The sequence below is a fragment of the Arachis hypogaea genome, chromosome 14, assembly GCF_003086295.3.
Source record: "Arachis hypogaea cultivar Tifrunner chromosome 14, arahy.Tifrunner.gnm2.J5K5, whole genome shotgun sequence".
Taxonomy (NCBI): domain Eukaryota; kingdom Viridiplantae; phylum Streptophyta; class Magnoliopsida; order Fabales; family Fabaceae; genus Arachis; species Arachis hypogaea.
The window spans coordinates 52,441,424-52,455,249 of NC_092049.1; the positions used below are offsets into that span (position 1 = coordinate 52,441,424).

General features: G+C 37.1%; 1 protein-coding gene across 1 annotated transcript; it reads left to right on the forward strand.

Moving 5' to 3' along the window:
- The first annotated feature begins 9,051 nt into the window (after positions 1-9,051).
- On the forward strand, positions 9,052-11,151 carry LOC140178588 (uncharacterized). Its single transcript, XM_072215785.1, has 5 exons — positions 9,052-9,234; positions 9,317-9,961; positions 10,058-10,692; positions 10,795-11,010; positions 11,103-11,151. Exons 1-5 carry the CDS (start codon positions 9,052-9,054, stop codon positions 11,149-11,151), a joined length of 1,728 nt encoding a protein of 575 aa, XP_072071886.1.
- The last annotated feature ends 2,675 nt before the right edge of the window (positions 11,152-13,826 follow it).

Genomic DNA, 13,826 nt, shown 5'->3' on the forward strand with positions numbered 1-13,826 from the left:
ATCTTTTCATTGTGTATAATCAGTGACCATAGAGTGCAGAATTCATGGAGAGTATGCATTGATTACAGGCGTCTCAACTAAGCTACTCACAAGGATCACTACCCCTTGCCATTTATTGATCAGATGCTTGATCGCCTATCAGGTAAATCCCATTACTGCTTTTTAGATGGTTATACAGGCTATTTTCAAATTCATATAGCTCCTGAAGATCAGGAGAAGACAACTTTTACATGTCCCTTTGGAACGTATGCATATAAAAGGATGCCTTTTGGCTTATGTAAATTTACCGGCTACTTTCCAAAGATGCATGATGAGTATCTTTTCAGATCTTATTGAAAGCTGTATGGAAGTTTTTATGGATGATTTTAGCGTATATGGCAATCCTTTTAACCTTTGCTTGGATAATTTAGATAGAGTATTAGACAGGTGTGTTAGTTCAAATCTTGTATTGAATTTTGAAAAATGTTATTTTATGGTAAAACAAGGGATTGTTCTACGACATGTTGTTTCTAATACTGGTATTTCTGTAGACCGAGCAAAGGTAGATGTCATTTCTAGTTTGCCTCACCCCTCCTCCGTGAGGGAAGTCCGTTCGTTCCTTGGCCATGCAGGTTTCTACAGGAGATTTATCAAGGACTTCAGTAAGGTAGCATTGCTTTTATCCAGACTGCTGCAGAAAGATGTTGAGTTCTAGTTCAGTGAGGATTGCATGCAAGCATTTGATAAGCTGAAAATCACCCTGACTCAAGCTCTGATTGTGAAAGGACCAGACTGGAGCCAGCCTTTTGAGATTATGTGTGATGCCTTCAACCATGCAGTAGGAGCGGTGCTGGCTCAGCGCAAAGGTAAGGATCCTTTCGTAATTGCTTATGCATCTAAAACCTTAGACGCTGCTCAGTCTAATTACACCACCACTGAAAAAGAGCTTCTGGCTATTTTTTTGCTCTGGATAAATTTCAAGCCTATTTACTTGGTACTAAGGAGGTAGTGTACTCAGACCATGCAGCTCTAAAATATTTATTAGCTAAAAAAGAGTCCAAACCAAGGTTGATACGTTGGATACTGTTGTTGTAAGAATTTGATTTAGAAATTAAGGATAGGAGTGGTACCCAGAATTTAGTAGCAGACCACTTGAGTCACCTTGAGCACATTAAGACTAACTCCACTCCTATCAACGATGCTTTTCCATTTGATAGCTTTAATGCAGTATCTGAAGTAGTTCCTTGGTCTGCACCTGTAGCTAACTATCTAGTCAGCCGTACTTTCCCTCCCAATTTTACAAAGCATCAAAGAGACAAGCTGAAAAGCGAGTCCAAATATTACATATGGGATGACCCATATTTATGGAGGTGTGGTGCTAACCAGGTAATTAGAAGGTGTGTGCCCCAATAAGAATTCCAGTCCATTTTAGAGGCCTGTCACTCTTCTGAGAGTAGAGGACATTTTGGCCCTCAAAGAACAGCTAGAAAAATTTTAGACTGTGGATTCTGGTGGCCTACTCTTTTTAAGGATGCTGCCGCCTTTTGTACATCTTGTTCCCTATGCCAAAGGTTTGGGAATATATCCAAGAGAGATTAGATGCCCCAACAGATTATGCTTTTCTGTGAAATTTTTTATGTTTGGCGTATTGACTTTATGGGTCCATTTCCAAACTCTAGTGGTTACCTTTATATACTATTAGCAGTAGATTATGTTTCTAAATAGGTGGAAGCAATTCCTACCCGCACTGATGATGCTAACACTGTTGTTTCCTTTATTAGAAACCATATTATCTGTCGCTTTAGATCACCACGAGCAATCGTGAGTGATCAAGGCACCCACTTCTGTAACAGGAGGTTAGCAGGATTACTGAAGAAACATGGGATAGTTCACAAAGTGGTAACAGCATACCATCCCCAGACCAATGGGCAAGCAGAGGTATCCAACAGAGAGATAAAGCACATTCTGGAGAAGATAGTAAAGCCTCATAGGAAGGACTGGAGCACCAGACTTGTTGATGCACTCTGGGCATATCGGACAGCGTATAAGACACCCATTGGGATGAGTCCCTTCCGCTTAGTGTACAGAAAGGCTTGCCACCTTTCAATAGAGGTGGAACACAAGGTTTTCTGGGCTGTGAGGGAGTGCAACATGGTATTTGAGAAAGTTTGTGCTGAAAGGAAGCTGCAACTGGCAGAACTGGAGACTCTTCGACTCAAAGCTTATGACAACGCCAGATTATACAAAGAGAAGGTGAAGGCTGTGCATGACAAGCATATTAAGAGAAGAGAGTTCAGACCTGGAGATCTGGTTCTCCTTTACAAGTCCAGGCTGAAACTCATGCCAGGCAAGCTGAGATCTAGATGGGAAGGCCCCTACAGAGTGGAGAAAGCAGAGCCATATGGAGTCTTCCACCTGAGTCATCCTTCAAGTCCCAATTTCATCAAGGTCAATGGACATCGCCTAAAGCTTTATCATGGTAAGAAGATGAAGGAACACAAAGCGCTAGAGGTCTTCCTCTTGGAGGACCCGCCAACAAAAATAGAATGAGCCTGAAGACCGTCCAACTTAAGGACGTAAAAGCAAAGTGCTAAGTGGGAGACAACCCACCATGGTATGATCGTTTCTTCTCACTCCTAGTTTGTTTTATTTTACTTTTCATAGTGGTCATTCATAATTCTGCATATTCATTCTGAAATCTAAATAAAAAAAAACATGCACACGACGCGTACGCGTTATAAGTGCATGCGTGAAAAAAAGGGAATTGAATAGAGAGTTGCACGGGAGCATGGCTGGAGGCGTTCCTTAGACACAAACACGCCCACGTGTACGCGTCCCTGGTGCGTACGCGTCGCTTGCGAAAACCCCAGCCCACGCGTACGCGTGACCCTGCAAATCGGCGTAAACAAGGTTTGGGCAGAGAGTTGTGATGGCTTGATGCTGGAAGGGTACTAGGAGAACAAGGAATGTCACGCGTGCGTATCCCTAACGCGTATGTGTCATTTTTCCTCCAGACCATCCATGCATGCGCGTCCCTCACGTGAATGCATCGGTTGAATTTTTGGTAATAGTGCGTGTGGGACAGAGAGTTGTGCATGCGCGACGCTGCCTTCGTGCCAAACGCACAACCCATGTCACACGTACGCGTCCCTGACGCGCATGCGTCAGTTGAAATTAGCGCGATCCACGCATACGCGTGCTCCACGCGCACGCGTTGCATGCGACGCACAGTTTAACTATATCTGCACCAGAATTCTTATCTTTTCTCACCCAATCCTAATTCTTTCTCCTTCCTTCTTTCTTCTTTATTCTTTCTTACTTTCTACTACTTTCTCCCTCCTTCTTCATCCCCTTCATCAAGGTTCTTTTCTTCTTCCCCTTTTACTCTTTTATTATTACTTTAATTTATATTCCTTTCTTCTTTTTCTTTTTAATTTCATAATCTATGTTTTCTTTGTCTTTCTTTTTCTTTTTACATCTTTTTAATTGGTGTTAGAAATTTAATTGGGTGATTCTTTTCTCCTATATTTTGCTTGTGGATATATTGAAGGATTAATTGACAATTTATATTACTTTTTTTTGGGTTTTTTGCATATTCAAATTCAATACTTTCAATAACATATTTACCATGCACACTAAGTGTTTGTGAACACTACAAGAAAAAAGGCCTATGGCCACGCTTTTTTCTTGCCACGCTTCAAAAGCGTGGCCAAAAGTGGTCAATGGCCACGCTTTTATGAGGGTGGTGATAGATTAGAGATTTGGCCACTTTTTTTTTGCCACACTTCAAAAGCGTGGCGAAAAGGATCAACGGCCACGCTTTTTTATGGGTGGCAATTGATTAGAGAAAAGGGCACGTTTTTTTCTGCCACGCTTCAAAAGTGTGGCCATAGAGAGAAACAAAGACGTTTTAAAAGCGTGGCGACAGGGTTTCATTACGGCCACGCTTACAAAACGTGGCTATATGCTGGTACACTTTTGCCACGCTTTAAAAGCGTGGCCAAAAGTTTCTTTTCTGCCACGCTTCAAAAGTGTGGCCAAAAGTTTCTTTTCTGCCACGCTTCAAAAGTGTGGCCGTAGAGAGCAACAATAACGTTTTAAAAGCGTGGCGAGAGGGGCCCCAACTGATTGAGCCAATCCCGGCTCCCAAACCCGGCTCCCAACCCGGCCCAAACCCGGCCCCCAACCCGGTCCCCAACCCTAATCTCTCTTTCCCCTTCGAAACCACTAACCCTAATCTCTCTTTCACCTTAGAAGCTACTCGCCTGTATCGGAAGAGCTCCTCCCTTCGCCCTTCGCCTTCCCCTTCGTCACTGATGGAAACCACTTCTTCTTCATCTTGTTAATCTTCATACCCTTCTTCTTTTTCTTGTTCTTCTTCGAATCATTGTGGATCTCTCTGTTCACCTTCAAGCTACAGTAAAGACGGGCGACGGCAAGCTCCTCCCTCTTCTTCTCCTCCAAGCCCTCGAATTCCAAAAGGTATGATCGATTTTCCTCTTTTTATTTTCTCGATTTTTCCGTTGTTTTTACTTTTAGGGCTTTCCCTTTTCATTTTCATTTTCCCCTTATTCGTTCTCTCTGATCGCATGTTCCTTCTTTGTTAAATGATAATGCTGAACACGCGTTGCTTGCGATGCTGTGGACGTACGTGTTTTTTTTGTGGAATGAGAAAGCCAGAAAGGTGCACTCTATTCACTATATTCTCCTATGATTTTCGACATCTTATGTTGACTGTTAATATATGTTGTTCACGGTACTAATGGATTCCATGAACTTTTTCCTACTATGATGAATGCTGATGATGATGAATGAAATGTCTCAGCCACGTGAGACACAAGGCTTCTGTAATTTACTTGTGTTGGTGTCAGAAAGAGTAAAATCTATCTTCTTCCTTGTGCAGTTGTGAATGATTGAAGTCAAAACCATATTTTATGTTGATAAATCGAATTATAGAAGTTGACTAGAACCAAATATTAATCTCATTATTTAAGTACATTAAATTGATGTTTTTAATTTTAATTTTAAACTAGTTATTTTAATTTTATTTTTATTTGGTGGATCGATGTTTTTTAAGTTAAGAGTATTACTTAATTTGTATGGACGATGATGAAGGAGCATTATTTCATCATCACTTTGTTTGTGTGTCTTGAATAATACAATGGTGGCCTGGGAGCCTAAAACAGTTGCATTTTTAAGACCAGCATCTTAGCATTTTTTTTTATTTCTTTTTAATTCTCCGCTTGATGCTTGTTAAGTGATTATATGTGCCAGTGTGTGTGTGCGTCTGTGAGATGATATGGTTGAAACTCCCGTGCTCATTTTAAGGGACTAACATCACTCATTTCTATTAAATATAAATATTATCTAACATGGTTCAAACTTTCTGTCCCGTTTTAAGGACTATTTAACGTTACTTATTAGCGTCAATTGTATTTTGTTTTGGATTCTTCTCTCTACTTTGCATAAAAACTCGCTTCTGATGAAAGATGCTGAAGTCACATAAAAAGTGTGTTTTCTTGATGGTTTTGGTATTCCATTAATTCTCACTATTTTTTGCCTTTTGCCTAAAAAATATTTTCACCACTAATGGCCTTCTTTATTATTAGCTTTCCCCTGAAGAGGTTTTAAGTTACTGACTTTATATGATGTCATTTCTATTGGTGGACTGTGACTTTGTGAATGAATTTTAAGATAATCATACAATCGTCTTACTTATCAATACTTGATATGATGTCGTTTATTTGAACTAATTAGTTACCTTTATTCTTTTTCAGCATGGCACTCTCGGGGCACTTGTCCAAGATTCAGTTAAGAGCCAGTACTAGACCCTGTTTTACTGTTTTCCCTTCCTTTCCCCTACTCCAATTCCCTGCTTCCCAGGTTCCCCATTCATCTCATTTGATTTTATTTCTGTTTGATTAATCTAGTTTAGCTCATTCTGTTTAGCTTGTTTAGTTCAACTAATTTAGTTTAGTTGAATTAGGTGGTTAGAGAATCTGGACTGGTTAGTGGATGTAGATTTTATTTTGTTTACTGCTGCTGTTCGGAATGAATTTGTCTTTCCTCTGAAAGTTGCTCTGGATGAACTTGTTTATTGTGCTGTTTTGGTGTTGAATTCTGGACTTGTGATTGTTGTTTGTTGTATTTTTTTTTTCATTGTCCAAAATAGATGTTGTGGAAGTGTTCTGTTTCATTAATTTTTCTTGGTTTGTTGTTGCTGAGTTCTGCTCTGCTTGTTGCTTGGTCCATATTATATGAACTGCAATGATTTCAGTCTGTGGAACTGGTTAAGTCATATGAATTCTGTTTGCTGCTTGCTTGAACTTGGGAAACATGCTATTTACTGCTGCTATTTAATAAGTGTTGCTGCTTCGTGCCATGTGTTAGCAACTTGTTTCCTTGTTGCGATTCTTTGTGCTTATTATGCATTCATGCTCATTACATCCTTAATCATTGGTTGCTACTGATTTCTCAATTTGTATTTCCTCTTCTGCTCACTTTCTATGCATGCATATATGATGTTCATTCTTGAATTCTTTTGGGGGGGGTGTTTGTCTAAATTTGCATGGTATTGGGAAATTATTGTGTGATCATGCAATTGCACTTGGATTCTTTTGCAACAATTATGCATGGATCTTATTTTTCATTTTCTTTTCACTATTAAGTAAATAATTAAATTAATTTCACATTGTACAAAAGCACATGGGACTGTGGCCAAAAACATTGGATATCTGAAAGTAAATAGAAATTAAATTGATGTTTTCAATGAGAAGGATTTCTGCTAATTCTGAGAGATTGAGGTTATTCATTTGTTTGTGATAGAAAACATTGTGTCCCTACTTTGATATGATTTCTGATGCTTGCATTGTACTGCCATTATCTAATATAATCTGAAATTCTGAACAGCCATTTGAATTTGTATTTGCATTTCTCAATCATGCACTATTATTATATTGTCTATTGTTAATTCAAGTATAGTACACACGTCCTTTTTTTTTCTTTTAGCCAAAAAAAAGCCTGAAAATATATAGAATAACATTGGAAGTATTATTTTTGCAGTAACAACCACTAATAACACTGAAGCTATTGAGAGAGAAGAAGAACAACTTTGAAGAGGTTCCACTATTTTGGCTTTGGTCCTTCCTCCCTGCTGGTGCCTTCGTCTCTGTCATTCCCTACTCAGTCTTCTCTGCCATTAGTCACAGATTTTGCAGTTTATTGCTTAGTTTTAAGGTGTAGAGCCTGGACCAAAGTAGTAGCTTCATCCACACTGAACATAAAACTTTCATTATTCTTTTTTCTTTTTTTCTTTTTTCCTTTTTTTTTCCACGCCACATAAATTGGAGCACATACATCCACCTTCCACTGTTATTCTTCCTTTTCCCTTTATATCATTTATTTATATTTATAATTATAATGTCATTCTATTTTTTTTATAAAATTATATACAGTTTTTTATTTTTCATAGCATCTTTCAATTTATAAGGGTAAGAACTAATTCGTCACAAATTTCTTTTTAAAATTTGTTGTTAGCCAATAGATTATTATATATATAAGAAGGAACTCAAATTTTTAACACTTACTTAAATAGACAATAAATTAATTACTTGACCAACTTAAGTAAGTTTTGTTGTATAATTCTTTTATATAGAAAAAAAAGCTTTAGATAAAAATGGTTATCCCTTCACTTTTTTGTCTAAGAAAAAACAGATTTAGAAAAATAATATTTTAAAATTGGGAATGCTATTAAATACTATTAAATGAATTAGGTCATTTAAGGACATTCTACTCTCTTGCTATTTTTAATTAGCTGTTTAGGTTTCAATGTAGCTTATTATAGTGTTAGATGTTTGGAGCCACTTGAGGAGAGATAATTGTTTCATTTTATCTCATGATCGAACATGTGAATAATTACTAATAAAATTTATTTGTTAAAAAATGATTTATTTATACTAAAAAATATTAAACATATTTATATTTTAATATTTACTTAAGTCTTAGTCTATTTTTGTTCAGGCTTTCGATAGTTATCTATCCACTACTACTGCCACTTCTCTGTTCTGTTGCTCCTGTGGTAATATAATAATCTACTGCTGCTGAGTAGCTGTTCGCTGACGCTGCTACCTCTCTAATTCTACATCTGCTGTTCTACCACTTTGTTGCTGTTGTGGAATGAATTAAGGCAGTAATTAAGGTTGGTTTATGCAAATTTAAATACATCTATTAATTTGTTATTGATATCATGCGTGCAACTTGGTGCTTTCCTGAGGCACTCATCACTTTAGGCACTTCTTTAAGCATTGCTAAAATTCAATTTTCTCTGTTATTTTATGTCTAATGCCTTCAAAGTATTTTCGAGGCTTGCACAATATTGTCTCTTAGTTAAGTAGGAAGCTAGATTTGTAGTTAGTGAGACGAACAGTAAGGACTTCAATTTAGAAACTTAGCTATCTACGTGAAATATATAGGTTTTCGATGGATATGTCAAAAGACTGGATGGATACACCACGTCGTGAGAAAGAATATCAAGTTGGTGTAGAAAGATTTTTACACTTTGCTTTCTCATCAAAGGGAGTTCCTCAAGGGGAAGAAATTCAATACCCTTGTGCAAAGTGTTGTAATATATTTTTCTTAAAGAGAGATGACGTATATGATCATCTAATATGCCATGGTTTTGTAAAAGGTTATAGGCGGTGGTTTAATCATGGGGAATCACTTTTTGCTATGGATATTGACAGTGACATAGGCGGTGAATATAACTGCAATGATAACATTGATGAGTTGTTACGTGATACATTTCGAGATAATACATAAGTTAACGGACAAAACATGGGGCCTAACGAATGTGCAAAGGAATTTTATAAATTGGTAGACGAGGCAAGCCAAGAACTATACCCCGGGTGTAAAGGATTCACAAGATTATCCTTTACCATTCGTCTTTAATTGTTAAAATGCTTGCATGGTTGGAGTAATGCGTCATTTACTTCTCTCTTGGAATTATTGAAAGAAGCAATGCCATATTTGAATATTCCTATTTCTTTTGATAAAACCAAGAATATGGTGATGAACATGGGTCTTGACTACCAAAAGATCGATGCATGTCGTAATGACTGCATGTTGTATCGGAACGGGTATGAGAATGACTTATCTTGTCATGTCTGTGGAACATCCCGTTATATTGAGCATCATGAAGAAGAGGATGATGTTACCTCATCTAGAAAGCCTCGCAAAGTAGCTGCAAAAACTCTTAAGGCATTTCCTTTTGATTCCCAGACTTCAACGGCTTTTTATGTGCACAAGAACTGTCCAAGCTATGTCTTGACATCACAATGAGCATGTTAAAGACGGGTCCTTAAGGCATCCTGCCGATGGTGAATCTTGGAAAGCATTTGACAATCGACATGAAGATTTTGCAAAAGAGCCTCGTAATGTAAGACTTGGGTTAGCAAGCGATGGATTCAATCCATTCCGAACTTTAAGCAGTACACACAGTACATGGCCTGTTGTTCTGATAGTGTATAATCTACCCCCTTGGATGAGCATGAAGCCTGATTATTTTATGCTTTCTTTACTCATTCCTGGACCACAATCACCGGGAAATGACATTGATGTCTATCTTCAACCGTTGGTTGAAGAATTAAAAGAATTATGGGAGTCAGGTGTTGAAACATATGATTCGAAAGAAAACAAAACATTCAACATGAAAGCATGCCTTTTGTGGACAATTAATGACTTCCCTGCGTATGCTATGTTATATGGGTGGAGTACAAAGGGAAAATTGGCTTGTCCATGTTGTAATGATGAGACTTCTTCTATCTATCTGAAACATAGTCACAAGACTGTTTATATGGATCACCGAAGGTTTTTATCCATTAATCATCCATGGAGGCATAACAAAAGGTCTTTCAATGGAAAAAATGAACTCAGGTCTCCACCGCAGTTATTAGAAGGTTCAGCTGTATTTGATATATTGCGAGAGGTAGATAATTCTTTTGGAAAGAAGCAAAAGAGATCAAAGAATGGCATATCAAATTGGAAAAAATAGTCAATCTTTTTTGATTTACCATATTGGAAGTCCAACATGTTTAGACACAACCTTGATGTCATGCACATAGAGAAGAATATAGTTGATAGCATAATTGAAACTCTTTTAGATATTCCCAGAAAGACAAAAGATCATGCAGCTGCTCGTTTTGACCTTAAAGACATGGGTATTAGAAAAAACCTTCAACCAAAAGATATGAAGGATGGAAAAAAAACTAAGTTAGCAAAGGCATGCTTTTCAATGACTCTAGCAGAGAAAATAGTCTTTTGTAGTGTGTTGAAAGCGGCAAAATTACCAGACGGTAGTGCTTCCAATATTGCTCGATGTGTGCATGAAACAGAAAAGAAGATTTCTGGTTACAAGACCCATGATGCTCATTTCATGTTGCATTACTTGTTGCAAGTACCAATCAAGAACATACTTCCTGACCATGTTGCCATCGCTCTAGTTCGATTATGTTCATTTTTTCGCCGAATATGTCAGAAGGTAATTAGCCTAGATGAGGTAGTTAACTTAGAAGCAAAGATTGCTGAGACATTATGCCAATTGGAGAGGATTTTCCCTCCTAGATTTTTTGACATAATGGTGCACTTGCCTATTCATTTGGCAAATGAGGAGAGGTTAGGTGGTCCAGTTCAATATCGTTGGATGTACCCTGTTGAACGGTATATGTGCACACTAAAATTGTATGTTCGTAATAGAAGTCGTCCAGAAGGATCTATTGCCGAAGGATATTTGGTGAATGAGTGTATAAATTTTTGCTCAAGATATTTGCATAAAGATGTTCATACAAGATTTAATAGAATCCCTCAGAACAATGATGAGTGTGTTTCAGATGAGGTGCAAACTCCTAGTTTGTTTCCATGCAAAGGATGTCCTCTTGGTGGAAGAATGGGAGATTTGTTTATTTTAGATGAAAAATCAGAAATACAAGGTCATGCATACATCCTAAATAATTGTGATAAGATCGAAGTCTACATGAGGTATTTTGTTCTATTCATTATCATTTGTTAGATCTCAATCATCATATTTAACCTTACTAACAACTAAGACTATGAATATTTAATCTCTTCAGAGAGCATGAGGAGGCAGTTAATGATAACAATCCACGAAGAACAAAGTGAGAGAAAGCCAAGGACCGCAGTCAACAATTTTTAGAATGGTTTAAAATTCGTGCCATGAAAAAGGATGTACCTGGTTGGGCAAAAGGGTTGGCTAGGGATCCAAATCGAGTTGCAAAAAGATTTTCAGGTTATATTATCAATGGGTATAGGTTCCATACAAGGCACCGTGTTGCGAGACGTAAAACTCAAAATAGTGGTGTCACATTAGAGGCATTGACGCCTAGTTTTGCTAGTGTGAAAGATAAGAACCCAATTGAAGCAAAAGTAGCCTACTATTGTAGAATAGTTGATATGTTTGAGTTAGATTATTATGGCCAATTTAAGGTAGTCTTGTTTAAGTGTGATTGGTATACAGTTGCAAAAGACAACTTTGGTCTTTCATATGTGTATTTCAATAAAAAATGCTACCAAGAAGAACCATTTATGCTGGCATCTCAAGTAAACCAATGCTTTTATGTGCAAGACCCATATGTCAGTGACAAGCACTATGTTATGAAAACAATTCCAAGAGATTTATTTAGGGTAAGTGATGACCTTGAGTCTGATTCCCCCATAATATATGCAAGGGAGCCATGCGAACCTGAAGTGATTCCAAGTTTTCCAAATGATAATGGCAAAATTGATCTAGTGAGGAATGATCTACGAGCAACTATTATAGATATGGATCCAAACATGTTTGCCAAACAATATTGTGAGGAAGACGAGGAAAGCGAATATGAATACATGGAGGACCTTGACTCTGAAACATCTTGACAAGTTTTTTTGGTAGAATCCTAAACAACCCACTTTCCTTAGTTTTTTTGCTTAGTTAATTACTTGCTTCAGTTGATTATGCTCATTTAATTATTATTATTTAATTAGCATTTTATTCATTGTTATTATTTTGTGTATGCAGAATGGAGAAAAGGGAGATCATTAAAAGAAAGCGGATACTTACCTTAGGCCAAAAAATGAAAGGAAAAAGCCCAAAAAAAAAACAATTCCTTTGAGGTTACACAAGTGAAGTCAAGTGCTGAATTGCTAAAACAATACAATATTAAGAGAGAAAGGACCATGGCTGAAAATAACAAGGCTACCTTGCAAGCTCAAGCTCCAAAGGATCCAACAAGCAAACAACCCATCACAATAGTGGAGGATGCATTTGAAGAGCAAGTTAGGACTTCGAATAAGACAAGGAAGGCTCAACCAATTGCACTTTTCAAGAATGCACGCATAATTGAAATGGGACAATGTTTGAAGTTGAAAAGAACTCTAAAACTAGGAATCAAAAGACTGCTGAACCTGATGCAATGGATCAAAATGACATAAATTCTGATGATGACGGAGAAGATACAAGCGAGATGAGTGCAACTTCAAATAAAAAAGGAATGAGTCTTGACATGTATTTTAAGGTACATGGGATAAATTTGGAAGATGAAGAAGATGAGGAAGATGAAGAAAATGAGCTTGATGATAATGCAAATGATGCGGGTAGTGGAGGACAAACTAGTAATAAAGGTACTTTTCTTGTTTAATTTATTGGCTAATTAGAGCTTATATTACTTCTCAATTGAATTATGTTATTTTATTCGGACTTAGGCACAATAAAGAAGAAAACCCATGGAAAAACTACGTGCAAAAAGCTTCATGCTACAGATTTTAATGATCGACGGGAGGTGGTATTTTTTCAAGGGCAGCCTGTAGGTCCAACCAACGAGGTTGTATTTGACCTCAATCAACTATTGGGCACAACAGTTAGAAACCCTCGTTTTGTGACTTTGTTATATACTAGTTGGCATGGTGTGCCTAATAAACTCAAAGAGGACATGTGGGAGTATGCTAATGTATGTAAATATGGCATTATAGATAATTTTTTGTTAATTTATTTGTCACATTATTTGTGCTAACCATTGATATTCTAATGTGTTGTGTTGCACAGCAAAAGTTCATTCTTCCCATAAGTTCAAAGCCGTGGGTAATGCAGGGATTTTGTGGTGCATGGAAAAAATATAAGAGAGAAATAAAAAAGAGCATTTTGTGAAGTACAACACGAAGAAAGAAATGATAAAGAACCGACCATTAGATATTCGCGAGGTTCAATTTCGCAAACTAATTCGGTATTGGAGTCTTCCGGCCATCAAGGTAATATTGCCTTTTATTTCTTCCTATACCATCAAGCATACTATCATTGATTCTTCATGTTCCTAAACTTAGGTTGATTCTTTATATTTAGGCTATCTCTGCTAAGAATACTGAAAATAGGTTGAAACAAACATGTCCTCACCGAATGGGATCCACAAATTTTTGAATAGTGCGTAAGCAGCTGGTAATATAACTTATTCTATGTGATTTCTCTTTTATATGTATTCATGGTGTAGTTGCCTAGTTAGTATGCTTCATGTAAAATTTTCTCTATGTACTCTAGCGCGACTCTAAAGAGAACAGTGAAGAACCGTCAAGGGCTGAAGTTTTCATAGCAACTCGCACAAGTAAAAAAGGAAAAGAAATTGATGCTAAAACACAAGCCACAATTGTGAGTTGTTTGTATTTGTATTTTGGATATGTACATTATGAATTATGATGTGATTTCTATCTAAATTGAGTTAATGCAACTTTGAACCTTATTGGTTGTTGCTTTTTGATAGACTGAACTTCAGAACCGCTTAGAAGCAGGAGAAAATGAAGAGGATGCATTT

Excerpts from the sequence above, each read along its gene's own strand:
- LOC140178588 (XM_072215785.1), top strand. The coding sequence starts at position 9,052 with ATGGGTCTTGACTACCAAAAGATCGATGCATGTCGTAATGACTGCATG. Across the intron at positions 9,235-9,316 it reads TAGCTGCAAAAACTCTTAAG|CATGTTAAAGACGGGTCCTT; the intron begins GCATTTCCTTTT and ends CATCACAATGAG. Across the intron at positions 11,011-11,102 it reads AAGATCGAAGTCTACATGAG|AGAGCATGAGGAGGCAGTTA; the intron begins GTATTTTGTTCT and ends TAATCTCTTCAG.